General features: G+C 39.4%; 2 protein-coding genes across 2 annotated transcripts; both read right to left on the bottom strand.

Moving 5' to 3' along the window:
* Positions 1 to 2914: 2914 nt before the first annotated feature.
* Positions 2915 to 6464, bottom strand: LOC307251858 (caspase b-like). Its single transcript, XM_080029285.1, has 3 exons — positions 6292 to 6464; positions 5025 to 5303; positions 2915 to 4885 (listed from the first exon to the last, which is right to left on the bottom strand). Exons 2-3 carry the CDS (start codon positions 5287 to 5289, stop codon positions 4722 to 4724), a joined length of 429 nt encoding a protein of 142 aa, XP_079885411.1. The 5' UTR covers positions 5290 to 5303; positions 6292 to 6464; the 3' UTR covers positions 2915 to 4721.
* A 3298-nt stretch (positions 6465 to 9762) lies between these two features.
* LOC307252471 (uncharacterized protein) lies at positions 9763 to 12216 on the bottom strand. The gene is made up of 3 exons (XM_080030145.1): positions 12062 to 12216; positions 10992 to 11270; positions 9763 to 10866 (listed from the first exon to the last, which is right to left on the bottom strand). The coding sequence occupies exons 2-3, from the start codon at positions 11254 to 11256 to the stop codon at positions 10700 to 10702; spliced, it is 432 nt and encodes a 143-aa protein (XP_079886271.1). The 5' UTR covers positions 11257 to 11270; positions 12062 to 12216; the 3' UTR covers positions 9763 to 10699.
* Between the last annotated feature and the right edge of the window lie 8830 nt (positions 12217 to 21046).

Below are 21046 nucleotides of genomic sequence, written 5' to 3'. Positions count from 1 at the left end.
TGACAATGTTTATTGATTGGTTGAACTCGTTGCCATGCGTTTTCTCTGACCAATCCTGACCTCGTCGTCTTTTCCCGAAAAGTGAAACTATGCTCCTAACCTTGGCTATTTACTTCTTATCTATGATAATTGGGATGAGTCAGGTCTGTACCATCCACCAAACTTTCTTCTAAGGCCTGAGACTTTCCTCCTTTCTCCACTCCCTGCTCTGTACTGAAATGAGAACATTTAGGTCACGTTATAATTGTATTTGATTATTAGTTGAGTATATAAGAGTAATGTAATATTAATGGGGGGGGGGGCATAATATCATACAAATTAGAGTTATTTTTCTAACAGTGAGTAGGCCTATAGGCTATTTATTTGTTTTAATCAAGCAATAGTTGGGGGTCAGCTGAGGGGTCTGACTATTTTAAATAAGATATTCAACTTCAGTGTTGAGAGTGAACCAGAACAGTTATAGTCACAGTAATAATTAGTTACCAGTGTTATTTGTCTCACTCGTGCATACTTTCACAAGATAAGTGCTGCCTATAAAACTATCGAAAATCAGAAAAGCACCAACTGGCTGGGTTCACTGTGTTTATTTCGTAATAAAAGTATAACAAGAAGGGTGTCTGTCTAATGTACAAGAATAGTTTATTTGCTTGCTACGTTTCGTACCCTGTTATAAAACCAATAACATGTGTATCTGTTACTACTGGTAATACCAGATTAGGAAGCCTAGCTGCAACAGAACTCCTGAGTTGATTAAATTGAGCAAGGGAGTGTTTTATTGCATTCACATCTTGATGAAAGATGAAGTCATTTCTTCCTTCATCCTTTCATTTCTTTATGTTAAACCGTTCAACATCAATGCCAGAAATCGATTACTGTGTATTTATGTTCAGATTAAATGATACACCACTGGTGCCTGCGATGTTGGGTGCAACGATAACACTTTTTCCCTGTGCACAAACATTGGCCACAGCAGGAGCAGCAGGAGTCAAACCGGAGGGGGAGGACGAGGAAGCTGGAGGATAGGGGGTTTGCACAGCTGTCGATCCTCCTAGGGATGAAAAACAGAAACAAACTATAACTTAACTTCCTATTTATAGGAGAAAAGCTGAGGATGTAAGACTTTCTAACATTACCTTGAAGCTCATGATCTGCCCCACCTGCATTTGTTGCTGCATATGTTCTCCTTAACTTCTCCGCACCATTGTTTTGGTTCATTCTCTTTAGGATTTCCACTGTCATGTTCACAGCAGATTCTTCACCATAGGTCTCTATCATCTTACTGATGGTGTCCTGCCGGTCTGCATTCTCTATGTAGCCTTTACGAATGGGCTGACACCTGTCTAGCACCGGCTGAGTTAGGATCCACCGAAACTTCTTGAACTCCTCAACACCCAGCTCATCCAGAGTGTCTAAGAGCAGAAGTTGAACCTGCATTTCTTCTCACTGCAAGGAGGGGAAATGAGCTTCATCAGCCTGTGATTTGATGAATGGGTCAGAACCACTTTTTAATGTTTAGTTGAAAGTGGAGTTCAGTCCAGCATGAAAGTCTTCATCTTCCTCAGTCTTGTGGAGGAAGTTCTAATGAAATCCGTTGGGGCTGGCATTCAACAATGTAAAACCTCTTCTGTTTTCATATTGTTAGATGTTTGTTTTGAACTTGCACAAAATATCTCAAGATGTTTTTTTTATCTGTTGAACGGCAGAATGTGCCTTTAACATTTCCGCTCTACCTCAATTATTATATATAAAAGCATTCTTTTTTTAGATGATTGCATTGACCAAAAAGTTGAAGGTGTTGTCTATTAATACATACTGTACTGTATATCACATGTTCAACTTTCACAGCACGACCACTTTAAGAGATCTACATTCTATTATTATTCTGGTCAGGGGCCTTTGTTGCGTTTTGTACCACTTTCTCTTCCTCCATGTGTCCTCTCTGTATCTCTACTTTTAACTATAAGGGCAATAACGGCAAAAGAGATTGACCAAACACATTATGTAGTTGTTAAATATGTGTAACATATATTCATCACTGCACAGTAAGGTTGGACGTCAAAGAAATAAAATCGTAATCCAAATGTTATTAAACACACAAAGGAAAACCAAACCAAAAAAAATAAAACTCATTGTCGCCAGGATTAACAGTAACATGCAGAATAAAACAAGATATGCTGATGATGAATGCTGTAAAATCATCTTAAAAATCACCACCGCACAAACCAGTAAATAACTTCACAAAGATATAGTCAAGTATTATGATGTTCAAGCAATGCATGTAGTACTTGTTCATGAACAGACAACATGTGACAACTATTTTCTCAAATATCTTAGTAAAAGTCTTACCGTATAGTGGCCCCAGTAATTATACAGTCGTCCTGACAGAAGTTTATCTACTCATAGACTACTTTTAGTTTCTAACTTAGAATGACAAGTAAGTTTGACCCTTGCAAACCACAAGTACATGAACACATGGGTTCAATTTCATGTTTCAGAGAACAAGGCTGACCAAAGGACTTCTAAAAAGCATGTATAAAAACCACAAAGATCTTAGTTAAATTGTTCCCCTATGGAATCACACATGTGAAAGCAAGACAACTCACGTATAATAACCACAAGAAGGAAATTACCACCACAAAATGAAATTTCCATCTGACTGTCTGCTTTTTGTATAAAACATTCCTTTGTTTCTTGGGAAATCCACTGAAGTTGACCAGTTTCTCAAGTAGTTTATCCCTCTGATATGCACTCATCAGAGAGAGAGACAGAATAGTTTGGGAGCCAATGGACCTATAAAATATCCAGTCTAACAATTGGACAAATCAACAGGACAAAAACTGTGTAAAAGTTGCATCTCTATAATGTTCTACAAAAAGATACAGGAGAAATAAATAATTCAAAGGTATGCATTGTTTTATTGACTGGATTTTGTACAAGAAATGTAATAGTGTCAGATATAAAATAGTAATTTCAAGCTAACAATAGTACATGTCCCTGTTGGTTAGAAAGCATAACTCATTCAATTGATCTGAATGTTTTAATTGTTGTTGTCTCTTTGTAAAATTGTTATGTATTCTCATTGTGTATTGTGTATTGTACTAACTCGACGTCATTGTAAAAGAGGGTCACCTCCAATTGATCTTGCGAGGATAAATAAAGGAAAATAACAACAATGTAGGCTGGGCAAAGAATGAATGCAATAAACAATCATGCTGTAGTCATAACAACTAGGAATTACATTGCTTCACATTCACTCCTCAGGATATTTAACTGGATTTATTTAATATCAACAGTCATAAAGAAGCTTATGAAGCCTCAAATTTGACTAATTTACAGATTCAAAGGGCCCCAGCTCCACCTACTGGCACCAAGTGTAGATTACAACCACCTTCTGCAAGATAGCTATGTGAATATTAAAGGTGGAGTCAGAGATTCTGGTTGTTGTCAAAATCACCTTTTGTCAAATTCAGTGAATATTTCCTCAGGGTCCACTAATCTGATGTCAATGCAAAGGCTAGGCTCTGTAAACCGACGTTAACAAAGGGGTATGTAAACAAAGGGGGGCCACTTTGTTTACTTACCCCTTTGTTAACGAATGTAGAAACATGCCCGTTTACAGAGCCTATGCTGCATGTTTTAACACTGGACTTTTTTTCAGCACACACACAGTTCATACAGTTGGTGGATCATGAGGAGATATTCAATGATTTTGACAAAAAGGGATTTTGGCAACAAGCATTCTCAATAATCTTTGACTCCACCTTTAAGTTCCAGAATCAGCTCCTTTAACTCTGTCTCAGTCACAGGGTTAGTTCAATAACTGCTTATCAGTGCAGTGGCTAACAGATAGAGACAGTTTGACTTGTCCCAGTGGTAAAAAACACAGGGGTAATTGATTGTCATTTATTACTAATTGTGCCTCAATTCCATTTAGGTACTTCAGTTTCAGGGTCCTGATGTTGCTCACTTAACAATGCAACCCGATCTCACGCCGAGGCGTGAGATAGACACGCATGGACCGGCGTGTAACTCACACGCCGTGCCTGACCAGGGCGTGTGAGTTACACGCACACCTCCCGTAGTCAAGATGGCCGCCGCGGTGTACACGCGCACCTCCCGTAGTCAAGATGGCCGCCGCGGTGTTCCGTCAATGTTCTATCTATATTCTAACCTCTCCCTGTCCCCTTGCCCTAACCCTAACCACCCACGCCAGGGTGTTTGTCTGCGGGGCTGCAGCTGGATAGTATTGAAATGCTGGGAGAACATGTCGGCCCCTGTTGGTGCTATTCCTCCGTTCATTTGGTGCTATTCCTCCGTTCATTTAGACGGGCGGGAGATGCGCGTGTAACTCACACGCCCTGGTCAGGCACGGCGTGTGAGTTACACGCCGGTCCATGCGTGTCTATCTCACGCCTCGGCGTGATACCGGGTTGAACAATAACAGAGCCACTGTTAATGCTTACAACTAATATAATTGCTAAATTACATTTAAAAAGTCTTACCAGAATGTATTTATTCCAAAGCTGTTGGAAGATACAGGAAATAATTCATAATAATTCACTGGTGGAGGACTTCCACATATTGTGTTATAAAGTACGAAGTTTTCCATTTTACTGGGAATATGAAATTGCACATGGTGATCTGCAGTAAATTACAAACAAAACCTTTTTAAAATATCAAATATTCCCTTCTGATTATCCTGATTCAATGTCCTCATGAGTTTATTTATTGATGGTGAAATTCATTGGTCCAGAGGTGCAACCAGTGATTGTTGGGGCGAAGATCACAGCTCCAGCAGTAGCCGACATAGTTACACCAGGAGCAGCAGCAGCAGAAGGAGGAGCCACAGCAGAGGAGGAGGGTGTCACTGTGTTTCCCCCTGCAGCTGAAAAGATATAGACGCAGAAAATTAGAATAGACACATTTATGTAAAAAAAAAAAATTTTAAAAGACAAAAAAAAGACAATAACTATAGTGTAACTGATGTTGACTCATAACGGACTTTAAGAAGCGTATCACTGCACCTGTGTATTCTGTCTTTAACTTGTCTGCAGCAGAGTTTTGGTTTATCTTCTTCAGAATCTCAGCAGTGACATTCACAGCCGACTCTTCACCGTAGCTGTCTATCATCACACTCACAGTTTCAAACCGAGATTTGTTTTGAAGACGAGCCCTAGCAATTGGTTTACAGGTATCAAAGATTTTCATGTGAAGGAACCACTTAAGCTTTTCAAATTCCTCATCTGTCAGATCATCCATGGTCTCGAGGAGCAGCTCTGGAACCAGCATGTCTGCTCACCGAACTGTTGAAAGAGAGGGAATTCGTTTTCAGATTAACTGGATGTTTCCACTGAATGAAGCCTTAGCTTGACGCTCTAAAATTCCTCTTGCCATATGCCTTCAATATTAAAGGAATAATGCCACTCTCATTTCTGCACTATTCGCAGTTTTACAGGGTTATGTGCTGGATTAGAGCTGCAACCTATAAAATAAAATGACACCATTCAATAATGCTTATTGGTTGTGTATTTTAATAATTTTTGGGAAGAATACAATAAATAAATTCAGAACAGGCTCAATATAGATCATATTCTCATGCAAGCTGCTGTGTGTAGACTAAATAAAAATTCCTGCATTGTTTTGAACAAATCACTGATACAGACCATTCAGCTGTCAATTATGCTTCGATTCCCGTTTATGATTTGTTGGATTTCAACATGGACCCATCCAGTGCATAATAATAATAATAAAAAATCCCTCTCATCGCAACCCTTGGCCGTAGCCTAGCTACTCCTCTGTAGAATCACACTCCAATCAAGAAAAACCTGTTCTAAAGCTCTACACTCCTGTCCTGGTAAAGGTGAAGTCTGCGATTCTGGAGAAGGCTATAGTTGTCAAATCACTTTTTGTTAAAATCAATGAATATCTCCTCACGGTATAGCTATGCCCCCCCCCCCCCCCCCCTTAGTTACCCTTTGTAATATGGCCTACCAGTTTACAGAGCCTAGGCTGTCTGCTAACTGCAGCTTTTTTTCTCAGTGCACATCTAGGCCTAAGGACTGGTAAGGGATCGTGAGGGGATATTAATTGATTTTGACAAAACGCGTTCTCCATACTCGCTGACTCCACCTTAAATTTAATCTGTTTATTGGTGATTGTTTAGAAAACAATCGAGAAAATATCATCCTTTTGGCGGTGCAATGACCGCCTTTAATAAGCCTAATTATAACCGCAAAAAGAACGCTAGGCCTATGTCAACGGGCAGTCACAGTCAGGTTACAGGCTACTCACTTTCTGCTGTACGAACTTGAATACAAAGTCGACAAAGTGTGAAACCAGCGCAGCAGCAGGCGGCACCGCACCAGATCCAACGAGACAAACCCGCCTTTTAATGAGTAGTGTAATCCAAAATAATGTAATCTACTCAACTGCTGCCAACACCGGTGAGATGTTGCCTTACTGGTCTATAATGTACAGAAAATGGCGCATATTGTTACTTTCGGTTTCAAAGGAAGTTTGTGAAATGTTCAGACTGCACGCAGCAGTGATGACATTCATTTGATTTGAAAACAATTCAAAGCTATTGCCATTGGTAACATATTTTGAGAGCATTGAGAGTAAGGCTCCAGTAAAATATTCAGTATAAGAGATCACAAATAAGCAGGAAAAAAAGAGTATGCCCCATGATGCATCTCTACAACGTTCTATAACATAGCCTACAGGTGAAAGAAAGTATTCAAAGATAACAAGTATGAAGATTAGCTTGTATTCGCTGTGGATAAGCACTATAGCAATATGGCACGAGTAAACAATGGATGCACTAAAGTTTAGAGAGGACAGCCATCAAACGTCCAGCTATCCATGCAAAAAAGCAGCGCACAATGACTAAAACTGATACAAATCTGAAAATATTTCGTCAGGAAAAGTCTTTGCAATCATGCTGTATAGGCCTATGTCTTAACAACTGGGAAAGACATGCTTCACATTCACCTCATTTCAAAGTTTTTTAACTGGGTTTATTTGATAAAGGACCTAATGATAAGTCAACTGATTAATTTTCAGGTATGTATACGTTCTCACAGTTGTTTCACCTTGGAGGATTTCATCTGTCTTAAGTCGTCCTCTGTGAAATGGTCCACAAGGACCCAGCTCCACCTGCTGGCACATGATGGAGATGACAACCACCTTATGAGAGCATAACACCTGTAACATAACATTGTAACAAAATTAGCAGTTCGACGCAGGTTTTTGAATGCGGACCCGCTAAAGACAGATGATTGTCTATGTCCTACTGCCAGTGCCAGCAGACCCCGCTCTGATATCCAGCAGTGAAGTGAAGACAGAGAGGGGACTTCATTTTATAGTTTTACTTTTTACAGTGATCATCACTGACTTTATTTTAGACCTGACCCGCTGTCTAGACCGTGTTAAAACCCCAAAATATAGCCTAAGAAATGGCAATGAATATCATTGTTTTCATCTCATTAAAAAAATTACATTTCACATAGTGACATATCAAAATAAAAGACGCAAATAAAGAATAAACTATTTATTTGCATGGCCAGATAACCACGGCATACAAACAAAATCCTACCTCACTGTTCACCTTTTACAATAACTGTCAACCACATCTCCCTGTCGTCATAAGCGGATTGAGTTTTGCTAAATTTCCTTCCATAAATTAAGCATGAGACTGTATTATTGTCCTCTTTCCAAGGTCAAGGTCACACACGTGAACTGACATTAACATACAATTCACTGTGGTCAGTCAAGAAGGAACCAATTTACAGAATTGTACAGTATATACTACTCTGCTGAGACAACCGCCCATGATACCTCATATAGGCCAACAGTCATGACTTAGACTTGGACCAGATTAGGTTGTGTCCGTTTTTTTGGCAGTCAGCTTCCAGCTGAAAGAGTTTGTGAATGACCCTCCATGTTTTAGGAAATCTCCTGATTGCCAAGTCAGCAAAGATACAATGACTACCATTTTTGACACATGGACCTTAGGCTATATTTATATATTCTTAAGCTATTTAACCTATACAGTTTTTCATGAAAGAAGGATACTGAGATGAGCTTTGTTTTACATTTTAGTTTATCACATCCAATGAAAATAAAATGTTTTCCAGAGGTTTTATCAGAGACATGTAATTGCATGGTAAACAGCAGTACATCTCAAACAAACCGCATACAAATCCTATATTCCCTTCTAGTTATCCTGGTTTGTTTTTTAAGAAGTGACGTTAACATTAAAGTTTAATGATCCAGAGGTGCTACCGGTGATTGTCGGGGCGACGATCACACATATGCCACCAGTGACTGTCGGGGCGATGGTCCAACTTCTGCCTTGAGCCGACGTTGTGAGAGCAGGAGGAGCAGAGGCAGAAGAGGAGGTGGAACATATAGCTCTTTTGCAATCTGTAGATGAAAAGATACAATTGCAGAGATAAAGTATAAGCACTAAATGAAAAAATAAAAACGAAACATGAAAGCAGAATTATTTTTTGACTCATAAATGAGATTAATAATGTATCATCCACTGCACCATCGTATCTCCCCTGAAGCACCCTCGAAAAGCTGTTGAAGCCCATCTTCCGCAGAATCTCAAGAGTGATGTCCACAGCCGACTCTTCACCGCATCTCTCTATCATCCCTCTCACAGTTTCAGCCCGGGATGCCGCCTCAAGATTGGACATTGACTCGTAGGTTTGCAGGAGCGTATATTTAAACCTTCCAAAGTCACAATCTGGCAGCTCTTTCAGAGTATGAATGAGCAGATTCTGAAGGCCCATACCTGCTCACCCACCTGGTGGAAGAGAGGAGATCAATTTCCAGATTAGCCCTCAATGTTAAAAAAATTACACCACCCTCAAATTTGTCCTATATATATTTAAAATGTTCAGGAGGGTTATATATTATAAGGGGTGTGAATATTTTGGAATCCCATGAGTCAATTCCGATTCTTGGGTCAGGATTCAATTCCAGATTTAAAACAATTCCCGATTTCAGTTCAGATGACGATGTCAGAATCTACTCCAGTCCACTGTGTGGTAAGAGGCATTGTGGCAAATTATGGTATGAAAGCAAATTAAAGTACATGTCTTATCTATCTTCATTCTATGTCTAGGTAAATGTAAAAAAGTATCATGGTGAAGAAGAATTGAATGCAACCTGGCAACTCAACACTTGTTAGTCAGTGATCTATACATCCAAAATCTATTTAACAGGATTGAACAGGATCTTTTGGTCCTGCAATTGCCACATAAATAAGTTACATTATTTAGATATGCCTACATCTGAAATCCACCACCATTATTAATAATAAGGAACGACACACCTACAGCCAGCCATACAACAATGGTGCCATCAGATTTGACTCACTTTCAGCTGTAACTTGATGAAATGTTGACAGTGTGGAACCAGCGCATCAGGAAGCAGCACCACACTGGATCCCACGAGACAAAACCACCTGTAAATTAACCGTTTAATACAAAAGGGTGCACCGTGTGATCAGCAGCCTGCAGGGACACCAGCCAGAGATGATGTAGGCCTACAGAAAATGGCGCATATTACTTTCAGTTTCAGAGGAAGTTGAGAAATATTCAGCGCAGCAGCTTAGTATTTGGGGTGATTTAGAGTGCAAGCAGGGAAAAACTACAGGAAGTCAAATGATATCACAATAAAATCTATAATAATTGCCAGGAAAAAAAACATTAAATATTTTGTAAAAATATGTTTAATATTTATTTCTGGGACTTCCTTTATTGCATTTCCAAACAAATAACACACAACAAAGGGAAGCTAGAGGTTTAATATAAAAATGTAATAGAAATTAGAAGTGTGAAAAAAACGTATTAGTGCCAAACAGATGTAAACAACAGATCATTTATTAGCCCTTTCAAGAAATACATTTTGACTTGTCCGAGTGGTCAAAGCACAGGTATTATTGATTATTTTGTTTATTTGACAGGGACAATGCACAGCTCATTAGCAGTACTGGAATTAGCTATAAACTCATTTTCTTCTGTAGTGTGCACTATCATTTATTCATTTGAAATTTGCCTAAATTCCATTTAGCTGCTACAGGCTCCCGATGTTGGACACTTGAATTAAACCGAGCCATTCTTAATGCTTAAAACTTTATAAGACAAATGTTAAATAGAAAAGGGTTGCCAAAAATAAGATGGCCTAGAGGAAAGGGGGCCGACTAGTAACCACAAAGTCGCTGGTTCGATCCCCGGCACCAGACAGGAGGGGTGTTATTTGTAAAATGGTAGTGGCTGGTATTACATCTACGTTGCCCACCATGTCTACCATTGTGTCCTTGAGCAAGGCACTTAACCCCAAACTGCTCCAGAGACGCCGTAATGGCTGACCTTGCGCTCTGACCCCTTCCGAAGTGTGGTAACTTGAGAGGGGATTTGCGAAGAAGGAATTTCGATATACCTTGTGTACATTGACAAATAAAGAAACTTAACAGAAACTTAATTTAAAAGGTTTAAAATTCCTAGGCTGAGATTAAAAAATACCGAAAATAGTAAATGTGGAGCTGGAAGACATGGGGGTTATAAAGAACACAGGTTTTCATTTTACTGGAGACATGACATTACACATGTGATCTGCAGTAAATGACAAACCATTTAAACATATCAAATATTCCATATAATTATCCCAGTTTGAGTTTCTCATGAGTTTATCTATTGATGGTGAAATTCATTGGTCCAGAGTTGCAACCAGTGAGTGTTGGGGCGAAGATCACAGCTCCATCAGTAGCCGACATAGTTACACCAGGAGCAGCAGCAGCAGAAGGAGGAGGAGCCACAGCAGAGGAGGAGGGTGTCACTATTCTCCCCCCAGCAGCTGAAAAGATACAGACACAGAGAATTATCAAAGGCACATTCATTTAAGAAATCACAAAACAAAGCAATAACTTTAGAGTAACCAATGTTGGCTCATAACGTAGTTTAAGAAACATATCACTGCACCTGTGTATTCTCTCTTTAACTTGTCTGCGGCGTTTCTGAGGCCCATCTTCTCCAGAATCTCAACAGTGATGTTCACAGCCGGCTCTTCACAGTATCTCTTTATCATCTCACTCACAGTTTCTGTCCGGATATTTTTGTCGAGAAGGTACGGAGGAATTGGTTCATAGTTTTCAAGAACGTCTCGTGAGAGGTACCAATTAAACGTTTTAAAGTCATCAGTGCCCAGAAGTTCGAGAGTCTTGAGGAGCAGCTGTGGAACCCCCATCTCTGCTCACCGAACTGGTGGAAGAAAGGAAATTAGTTTCTAGATTAGCCTTCAATGTTTGAGGAATAATATCACCCTCATATCTGTCCTATTTGCAGTTTTACAGGCTGGATTAGGACGGCATTTTATAAAATAAAATGACAATATTTAATAACAATGAAGCAGATCAGTTATATGCATCAATAAGAAAAACTAAAATGGCAGCTTATGCAATTTCATGTTGCACTTTTATTAAGTTGGGGGACTCAAACATTCAATAATTAAACAAACAAAAGAATTGTCAAAAACACATGGATACCAGTTGATATTTAATTAGGCCTAAATCATATTTTCTAAATGTTCTCACAGGCTAAGCAGACAAAGATCCAAAGGCGTTTGTAGCCTGTAAGCCTACCAAACTTCATGTGTAGAATATATGGAGTAGCCTAGCCAAACTCTTGAGATTTGGTTCAAAAAGACAAAGTAAGTGTCATGGTGAATGAGGATTTAACACAACCTGCCTTCTCGAGGCACGCCCTTTGCTCTTAACAGGCCTACTATAACTGCTCTATCAGGTATAAACTAGCCTACTGCCGCATTCATGAAATCTGTTTACAACAGGGACGACAAACTCAAGTGAAAACATTCGTCAGTATGCGGTGAAAAAATTACATAAAGATAATTAATGATTGAAATAAATAGCCTACATCTGTAAACCCCCACCATCAATATAACTGCAGAAAGAACGACAGACCTACATCCTACATAAAGTAAACTCCACAGCCAGAGTTACAACACCCAACATGCGTCGTCAGGTTTTACTCACTTTCTGTTGTAACTTGAAGAAAAAGTTGGAACCAGCGCAATAGCAGACGGCACCACACCAGATCCAACGAGACAAAACCGTCTTAGTTTTAATGAGCAGTTTAATAAAAAAGAATGTAGGCTACTCAGCTGCTGTCAACTCTAGTGACATGAAGTCTAATGTACAGAGAATGGTGCATTGTTTTACTTTCGGTTTCTAAGGAAGTTTGTTAAAAGTTTAGAGTGAAGCAAGCAGCAAAGATGACAGTTTTTGAAGTCAAAAAAGGAAAGTGTTGAGTAGACAATTGAAGTTCAAGTAGTGACAGTGATAGTTTGATTGTCTATTGTGGCCATGAAAGACCACAATATTTCACCTAAACACTTTGATATACAGTATATTTTTAATTTTCAAGAAGGATATTTTGCCTCATTTATTACATCTGTTTTCTGAAGCAGACATGTTACACACCAGAAGGCTAATAGTGGCGTTTTCTTTAGATTTTTTCCCACATCAGATGAGGATGTGTTTTGATCTCAGGATTAACAACATGTATTGGAAAAAAAAGCAATAACATTGATTTTACTTTGAATTGGCAAAGAACTAAAATGATACACACTTATCCTTCATTGTGGCTATTTAGGAGTACTTGATGGATTTTTGTTGTTGTTGCATTATATTATTCGGATTAGATTTTAACAGTAGGCTACTTCTCCTGCTAGCTATTTATTATTATATTTGTTTGTTTATAACATTTTGTTTAAAAGTAGAATTATTATTTTTTGGTTTATTGGGTGAAACTTTGGGCACATGTGGTTGTACAGATTAGTAGACAGGTATAGGACCCACATGCTTTGTGGATTCAGGTCACCACTGGAGAGCAGTGTGAACCAGAAGAGTACAATCTGTTCTCACAGGCTGAGTAGATCCCAATGGCAATGAGAACACTGAACCTTCTGTGTAAATCAGTGCAGTACCCCAGGAGCTAGTTCAAAAAGACATAAGAAGTGTCATGGAAACTCACTGCTTGTTGTCATAGCCAGTGAACTCCAAAGCTCTAAACTCCTGCCACCTTAAAGCTGGGGTATATGACTTCTGATTGGTCAAAGTTAACATGAGCTTTGACCAATCAGAGCGAGGCTCCGATTCTCTGTTCTTATTGGCTGTTGGGACTGTCCATTCACTTTGGCACAACTTTGTTGGTGTGGAGAGTGTGTTAGGGAGGGACCATAGGGGAGGGACCAAAGAGAACAAGTGGAGCGGTTGAGGTGTTTGAATTCGAATCTCTATCCCAACTGCCATTTTCTCCCCAAATCCTCCACCTCAGCTTTAAAGGTGAAGTAAGCGGTTTATTTATGTTAATATACTGTAAGTGTTAAATCGCTCTTTATTCATATAGTGATCACTTTCATAATGTGCGCGTTTCATAAAGCCGATCTCTCAGTCAGCTGCTCTGCATGTAATCGGCAAATAAACTTATTGGAGGATCCCGAAATTTTTATCCAATCACAAGAGAGAACGCTACAAACTGACACCCGTCTCACTCATGGTCTCACTGCCGGTGCACGCCATAGCAACAGATGGGTGAATGTTTATGCGCCTACAATGGCGGAGCAGGTAAAAATCCTTCCCAATGTCTGTTTTGATGGTTTTTATCATGTTTTATCACACTTAAGGATCTGAGATGATGCTAGATAACTTGCTGCTTGAAGACCGCAGTGCATTAATGTGGTGACATAGGGACGAGCGAGGGGACTGCTAACTGCAGTAACTGACAGGAAGTTAGCTAAAAGAACCATTCCGCTTACAGCACCTTTAATGAAATATATATATTTTTTTAAACAGGATTGAAAAATGTCTTGTGGTTCTGCAATTACGACATAAATATACGTTAAATTATTTAGATAACATCTGAAAACCATCACCATTATTAATACTATTAATATTAATACATATTCTGCAGTGTTAATGAACATTGTAAAAATAACGACATTCCTACAGTAAACACCAGTCAGCCATACAACACTCAAGACTATAGGTCAACAGGTGCCAACAGATTTGACTCACTTCCTGCTACAAGTTGATGAAATGTTGACCATGTGGAACTAGCGCAGCAGCAAGGGATGATAGAGGTTCAATATGAAATGTTTATAGAAATCAGACATAGGAGAAAAATACAGGAAAAAAAACAAGAAAAACACAATGGTCTCAAAAAAAGTAGTGTTTGTGTTTCCGTCATAATACAATGGAGGTCAACGGATTTTTTCTTAATATTGGTCAATGCTATGAAAACTACATTCTTGTCAATTTATATATCTCAAAATCAAAGCAGCAAATAAAACCATCAGTCACAGTTTTACTTCAACAAACCGTATCTGTGTCAAAACAGATGTGAAGGAAATATCATTTATGAGCCTTTACCAAGAAAGACATTTTGACTTGTCCGAGTGGTCAAAGCACAGGTGTTATTGATTATAATTTATTCATTTGAATTTTGCCTTGATTCCATATAGTGGCTTCAGTTGTAGGGTCCTGATGTTGTTCTCGCTGGTTCACTGTCACCGTTTACTATGACACTTGAGGACACCTCTGGAGCATTGCATGTCGGGGCGTATGTCGGGGCAATTGTGTTTGTCAGGGCGAATGTGAATGTCGGGCGAATGTCGGGGCATTGTATGTCGGGGTATTGAATGTCGGGGAGTATCTCGGGGCGTATGTCGGGGCAAATGTCTGGGTGAATGTCGGGGCGATTATCCCAGATCCATCAGTAGCCGACATATTTACAGCAGGAGGAGCCACAGCAGAGGAGGAGGGTGTCGCGGTTCTCCCCCTTGCAGCTGAAAAGATACAGAGACAGATAATTAACATAGACACATTCATGTAAGAAGTCACATAACAAAACAACAACTGTAAAGAAACTGAGGTTGGCTCATAACGTAGTTTAAGAAACATATCACTGCACCTGTGTATTCTCTCTTTAACTTGTCTGCAGCGTTTCTGAGGCCCATCTTCTCCAGAATCTCAACAGTGATGTTCACAGCCGGCTCTTCACAGTATCTCTCTATCATCGCACTCACAGTTTCTGTCCGGATATGTTTCTCCAGACGGTATGGAGGAATTGGTTCACAGTTTTCAGGAACGGCCTCAGAGAGGAACCAATTAAACGTTTTAAAGTCATTAGTGCCCAGACCTTCGAGAGTCTTGAGGAGCAGCTGTGGAACCCCCATCTCTGCTCACCGAACTGTTGAAAGAAAGTAAATTAGTTTCTAGATTAGCCTTCAATGTTAGAGGAATAATATCACCCTCATATCTGTCCTATTTGCAGTTTTACAGGCTGGATTAGGATGGCATCTTGTAGCTGAAGCAGATCAGTTATAGGCATCAATAAGAACAACTTTAGGGTTGCCAGGTTGTCAAATGTATTTTTAGCTGACTCTTTAATACATTTAGAATGATCACTCCAATCATGGGTTGGTTCAAAAAGACAAAGTAAGTGTCATGGTGAATGAGGATGTAACAAAACCTTGCACTTAGTGGCTCGCCCTTTGCTCTTATCAGGCCTACTCATAAAAGGAACTGACTGCTGTATAGGCTCTAAACTAGCCTACTGCCGCATTCATGAAAAGTGTTTACAACAGGGACGACAGACTCAAGTAAAAACATTTGACTGTATGCGGTGAAAGAATGACATTAAGAGAATCAATGTCAATGATTACAATAAGCTACATCAATAAACAACACCACCATCAATATGACTGCAGAAAGAACAACAGACCTACAATAAACACCACAGTGATACAACACCCAACAGGTGTCGTCAGGTTTTACTCACCTGCTGTAACTTGAAGAAAAAGTTGACAAAGTGTGGAACCAAAGCAGTAGAGCAGGCGGCACAACACCAGATCCAACGAGACAAACCCCTATTTAAATGAGCAGTTTAATCCAAAATAATGTAGGCTACTCAGCTTCTGTCAACACCGGTGGGATGAAGCCTAATGTACAGAGAATGGTGCATTGTTTTACTTTCGGTTTCTAAGGAAGTTTGTGAAAAGTTCAGCGTGAAGCTAACAGCAAAGATGACAAGAGTTTTGGAAGTTCAAGTAGTTACAGCAACAGTTTGATTCTCTTGGGCCATGAAAGACCACAATATTTCACCTAAAAACATTTTCATGATTTTTAAAATGTTCTTCTAAGAAGGATATTTTACACCATTATTAAATCTGTTTTCTGAAGAAGACATGTTAGGCTACACACCAGAAGGCAAATAGTGGCATTTTCTTTAGCTTTTTTCCCCCACATGAGATAGGCCTGTGTTTTAATCTCACGTATAATCAAAATTATACCATAATTTCAATATTTATTTCCTGAGCTTCAGTTATTGAATTTTCAAACATATCACAGGAAGCTGATGCTTCAATAAAACGTTAGATGTAAATTACAAAAAAATAATACAGAGAGAAAGGAATTTGCAAAGACACACACACACACACACACACACACACATGTAGTGTATTTGCCTCCTTTCTTTTACAATGGAGGAGGATGGATTTTTTTTTGTTATGGCCGTCACAGCATTGAAAAATTCAGATAGCATTTTTTTTTAAATCAGCAAATAAAAACCCAAACATTCTGCATGGTGAGATACTAAAAAAAATAACAATACAAACTACTGCTGCGCAAATTGTGCTCAAAATTTTGCGTTTGCACACTCAGTTGTTAGTGCAGAATCTGAGCTTGGGGTGCTATTGGCTAGATTGATCCTTTACAAATTTGCTGTTAATATACATTAACAGTCGACTATATTGTAGTAGTAGTATACAAGTATTTATTTTGTTTTGTTTATTGGGTGATGCTGTGGGCACCTGTGGTTGTACAGGTCAGTAGACCTACATGCTTTGTGGATTCAGGTCACCACTGGAGAGCGGTGTGAACCAGAAGAGAAAATCTGTTGGGCTGGAAAATCAAAACAGCGAGCTGAGAGTACCTGAAATGCCCTGTAGAGCAGAATATTTTTTGATTATACACAGTATATAATAGATACAGTAGGGGAGAACGGGGGAATCTGAGGCATCGGGTAATGTGAGCCACCCCCTGTATCAAGGCAACGGAAAACATTTTTGGTCATGTGAGATATATGTTTTTAAGCCCCTCTCATTTCCCCATGGCCCTGAAAGAGAGGACCTCATGGTGCTGTGGTAAGCATGTTTTTTTCACCAAAATAGGTATTTTGCATGTAAAAGTAAATTTTCTTGCTGTCAACTTAATCAAATGTTGTGCCAAAGCAAATGTATTCAAGTAGAACAACTTCTATCATACGTGTTGATGAACTACCAACATATGAAACCATGTGATGCTGATAACTGAAGATTAGCCTGAAATGCTAAGAGAGGTAGTTTTTTCTCAAATTGTGGTGGTGGGGGAAAGTGAGCCAAATGCTGTGGGGGAAAGTGAGCCACTGTCTCACTTTCCCCCACCATGAGGCACAAGTTAAGTTTAGTCTTAAACATATTTTAATGTAATATTACATGACATATGTTTTATTTTAATGTCATACACATTGTAGAAAAGTCATCATGCCAAGGAAATACACCAGGAAGACGACCTGGGGCAACCACACGGAAAGAGCACCTTCTCATCTTTTCCTGTAACCTTCAGGGCTGGAATGTAGAGTAGGCCTAGTTGTAGAGTATGACAGGCTGATGTTATAATCCAGTTGGGTCTTCTCCTGTGTTCTGAGTCCCAGGCTGTTCTCGCTGGTTCTGATTTTCCTATGCTTTGACCCCCAGACACTAGCTGGCTCTAAGGGTCCTGTGTTCTGACCCCCAGACTGTGTTCTAATCTAACTGGTTCTATCTTTCATTTTAATCTTATTAAAACCTTTTGAATTATAATATGTTGTATTAGATTTTGTTCAGAGTTACTTTCAAGTGTTTAGAAAATTTGCTTTGCTTAATTGACCAAACCCCATCATTCTTTTACTAGTCCGACATTAGTTCTGGAATGTGTGGCTAGCTTTCAGGATTCTTACTGTTACAATATGTGTTGTTATGGTAGTTTCAGAGTGGAACAAGTAAGTGGATCAGTTTACCCCACAGCTGGGGTAAAGTGAGCCACATGACAACTTTTTTTAAAACAATCATATTTTCACTGCCCTTTGTCTAGAAAAAATTCTGCTAATGCCCATTTCTAGGAAACATCCTGAATTAATGGGAAATGTGTAAATTTGAGTGATAAATAATTGTAGCTCCCTTAAGGCTGTTACATACTCCGCGAGAAGAAAGAACAAAGTTCTGACGTAATTTTCTTCTCTCAGCTCTTGTTTAGCTGTTCTCGCAGCTTGTTCTCGACACATCACCCGGGCCGAACTTTCTTCTCGCAGCTTGTCCGAGAACTATTGTGTGATTGGTCAGTCTGAAGTCAATGAGGAAAGCGAAGTGAAATCAGCTGGCGCTACTGAGTCAATTACCATGGTAACAATGCACCGCGGTGAGGAGTTCGGCAGTTGAGTTCTCGTGAAGTATGTAATGTCAGACCAGAAAGAACTTCTCGCAGCTCTGTCACCGAGAACTTTGTTCTTTCTTCTCCCGGAGTATGTAACAGCCTTTAGAGGGGAGCAAATGTAAAAAGTGGCTCAGATTACCCCGTTCTCCCCTATATAGGGGAAAAAACATCTTTCAAAAGTCATTCCTACATTAAATTGAAGATTAAGGTGTTGGCTTGAGATGTGTACCCCTCTTAGTTTCCAATTTATTGTAATATAGAATAAATTAATCATCAAAGACACCCTGACACAGTGTGACAACCAACCCCATCAAGGGGTCGGTTGTCACACACTTGTTTGTCACAATGTTATCTTAATGGGAAAAAAAAAAAAAAAAAGAAGGCAAGAAAGCAGAACTAAATTTGAAAGTGTAATTGCATTGTCAAGTTGACAAATAGGCCTACATAAATTAATGCATCTTAACACAAAATGAGAAAGGAATAAACAAACAAACACGAAAGCTATATTAAGACCAGCCTATATAACAACATAAATAACAAAACAAATAGGTCTAACAATAATAGCCTACTCAACTTGGCTACACACATTCACTATCTGAGTTACAGTGATGGAACATTTAGGGTCTGCTCACTCCCACTAAGCAGAGCTTGTGTGACCACTGGTTGCACATACAACACTTCTCGATTACCTCCCCTGAACGGCTGTTGGAGAACGTTTCCATACATACCAAACACAAACTATCCTCTTCATCTGATGAAGACTCCTCCTCCTGTCTCTTTCTCTTCTGTTTTTTCTTCCTCAGCTGGGGTGGAATTCACTGTAGTGCAAAAGCCTTGGCAGCTGGTCTAGTTTGGGATGCACTGGGTAATTTTGATTTTGTAGCCCTTTTTTTCTTTTGCATGATAGCTGCCTTTTCTGCTCTATTCTTTCCTTCTCTGGGGTGTCAGTGAGGAAACAGCTTTACATTTTCTTTCGTTATTGGGTTCCTTTCCTGGCTGCAGCCTTTGGATAACATGTGACAACCAACCCCCCCAAAAATGTGACGAACAACCCCAACTGGAATTTCTCGCTATTATCAAGGCTTACAACCATCCAACAACTAGTTAGCTAGCTAACAACAACCTTAACTATAGCTTTCCCTTCACACTTTTTAAGGGTCACAAGTGTTTTGTTATAAACCCATTGCGTATAAGCCTAGGAGAAAAATACTGAGGAGCTAAATATTTTCAATTTTACATGAAAAACTGTCCTCTCACCTAGAATTCAGCTGTCTAACTCCAAGCAGGACTATGTAGGTGACCTCTGATCCCAATTCTGGATATTTCCATACCAAAATTTCACAGACAGTGCCTTCTGGTGTCGAGATATACTGAATGTGACAACCAACCCGTGTGACATATAACCCCGTTCTCCCCTACTGTATATATATATAATTTATATATATATATATACACTCACCGGCCACTTTATTAGGTACACCTGTTCAATTGCTTATGAAAACAAAAAGTTAATCTTCCAATCACATGGCAGGAATTCAATGCATTTAGGTACGTGGACGTGGTCAAGACAACATACTGAAGTCAAACCGAGCATCAGAATGGGGAAGAAAGGGGGTTTAAGTGACTTTGAACATGGCGTGGTTGATGGTGCACAGCAGGATGGAGCCATGCTTTCATGTTGTTCAGGCCAAATTCTGACCCTACCATCTGACTTTCACAACTGAAATCGAAACTCATCAGACCAGGCAAGACTTTTCCAATCTTTTAATGTCCAATTTTGGTGAGCCTGTGCAGATTGTAGCCTCAGTTTCCTGTTTTTAGCTGCCAGGAGTGGCACCCGGTGGGGTCTTCTGTTGCTGTAGTGCCCATCTGCTTCAAGGTCGGTCGTGTTTTGTGTTCAGAGAAGGTATTCTGCATACCCTGGTTGTAACGAGTGGTTATTTGAGTTACTGTTGCCTTTCTATCATCTCGAACTAGTATGCCCATCCTCCTCTGACCTCTGACATCACCAAGGCATTTTCAGCCACACAAATGCCGCTCACTGGATATTTTTTCTTTTTCGGGCCATTCTCTGTAAGCCCTAGAGATGGTTGTACGTGAAAATCCCAGTAGATCAGCAGTTTCTGAAATACTCAAACCAGCCCTTCTGGCACCATCAACAATGCCATTTTCAAAGTCACTTACACCCCCTTTCTTCCCCATTCTGACGCTTGGTTTTAGCTTCAATAAGTTGTCCTGTCCAGGTCTACATGCCTAAATGCATTGAGTTGCTTTCATGTGATTAGCTGATAAGTTATATGTGTTAACAAGAAAATTAACTGCTGTACCTAATAAAGTGGCCGGTGAGTGTATATGTATATATACATACATACATGTGCTATGGAAAAATGCTTAAATATGTGGTTTTAACTGGAGAATAAAGATATGTAGATGTTTTTTTTTAACAAATTAAACCACAACTTACATTGACTTACCGTTTTGATTTCTCAAAAGCTCTGTGTGTAACTG

The sequence above is a fragment of the Ammodytes marinus genome (genome assembly GCF_949987685.1).
Source record: "Ammodytes marinus genome assembly, chromosome: 6".
In the NCBI taxonomy this organism is placed as follows: Eukaryota; Metazoa; Chordata; class Actinopteri; order Uranoscopiformes; family Ammodytidae; genus Ammodytes; species Ammodytes marinus.
The sequence above is the reverse complement of the archived record's forward strand: the minus strand, read 5'-3'. Positions and strand labels throughout refer to the sequence as shown.

Excerpts from the sequence above, each read along its gene's own strand:
- LOC307251858 (XM_080029285.1), bottom strand. The coding sequence starts at position 5,289 with ATGCTGGTTCCAGAGCTGCTCCTCGAGACCATGGATGATCTGACAGAT. Across the intron at positions 4,886-5,024 it reads GTTAAAGACAGAATACACAG|CTGCAGGGGGAAACACAGTG; the intron begins GTGCAGTGATAC and ends ATATCTTTTCAG.
- LOC307252471 (XM_080030145.1), bottom strand. The coding sequence starts at position 11,256 with ATGGGGGTTCCACAGCTGCTCCTCAAGACTCTCGAACTTCTGGGCACT. Across the intron at positions 10,867-10,991 it reads GTTAAAGAGAGAATACACAG|CTGCTGGGGGGAGAATAGTG; the intron begins GTGCAGTGATAT and ends GTATCTTTTCAG.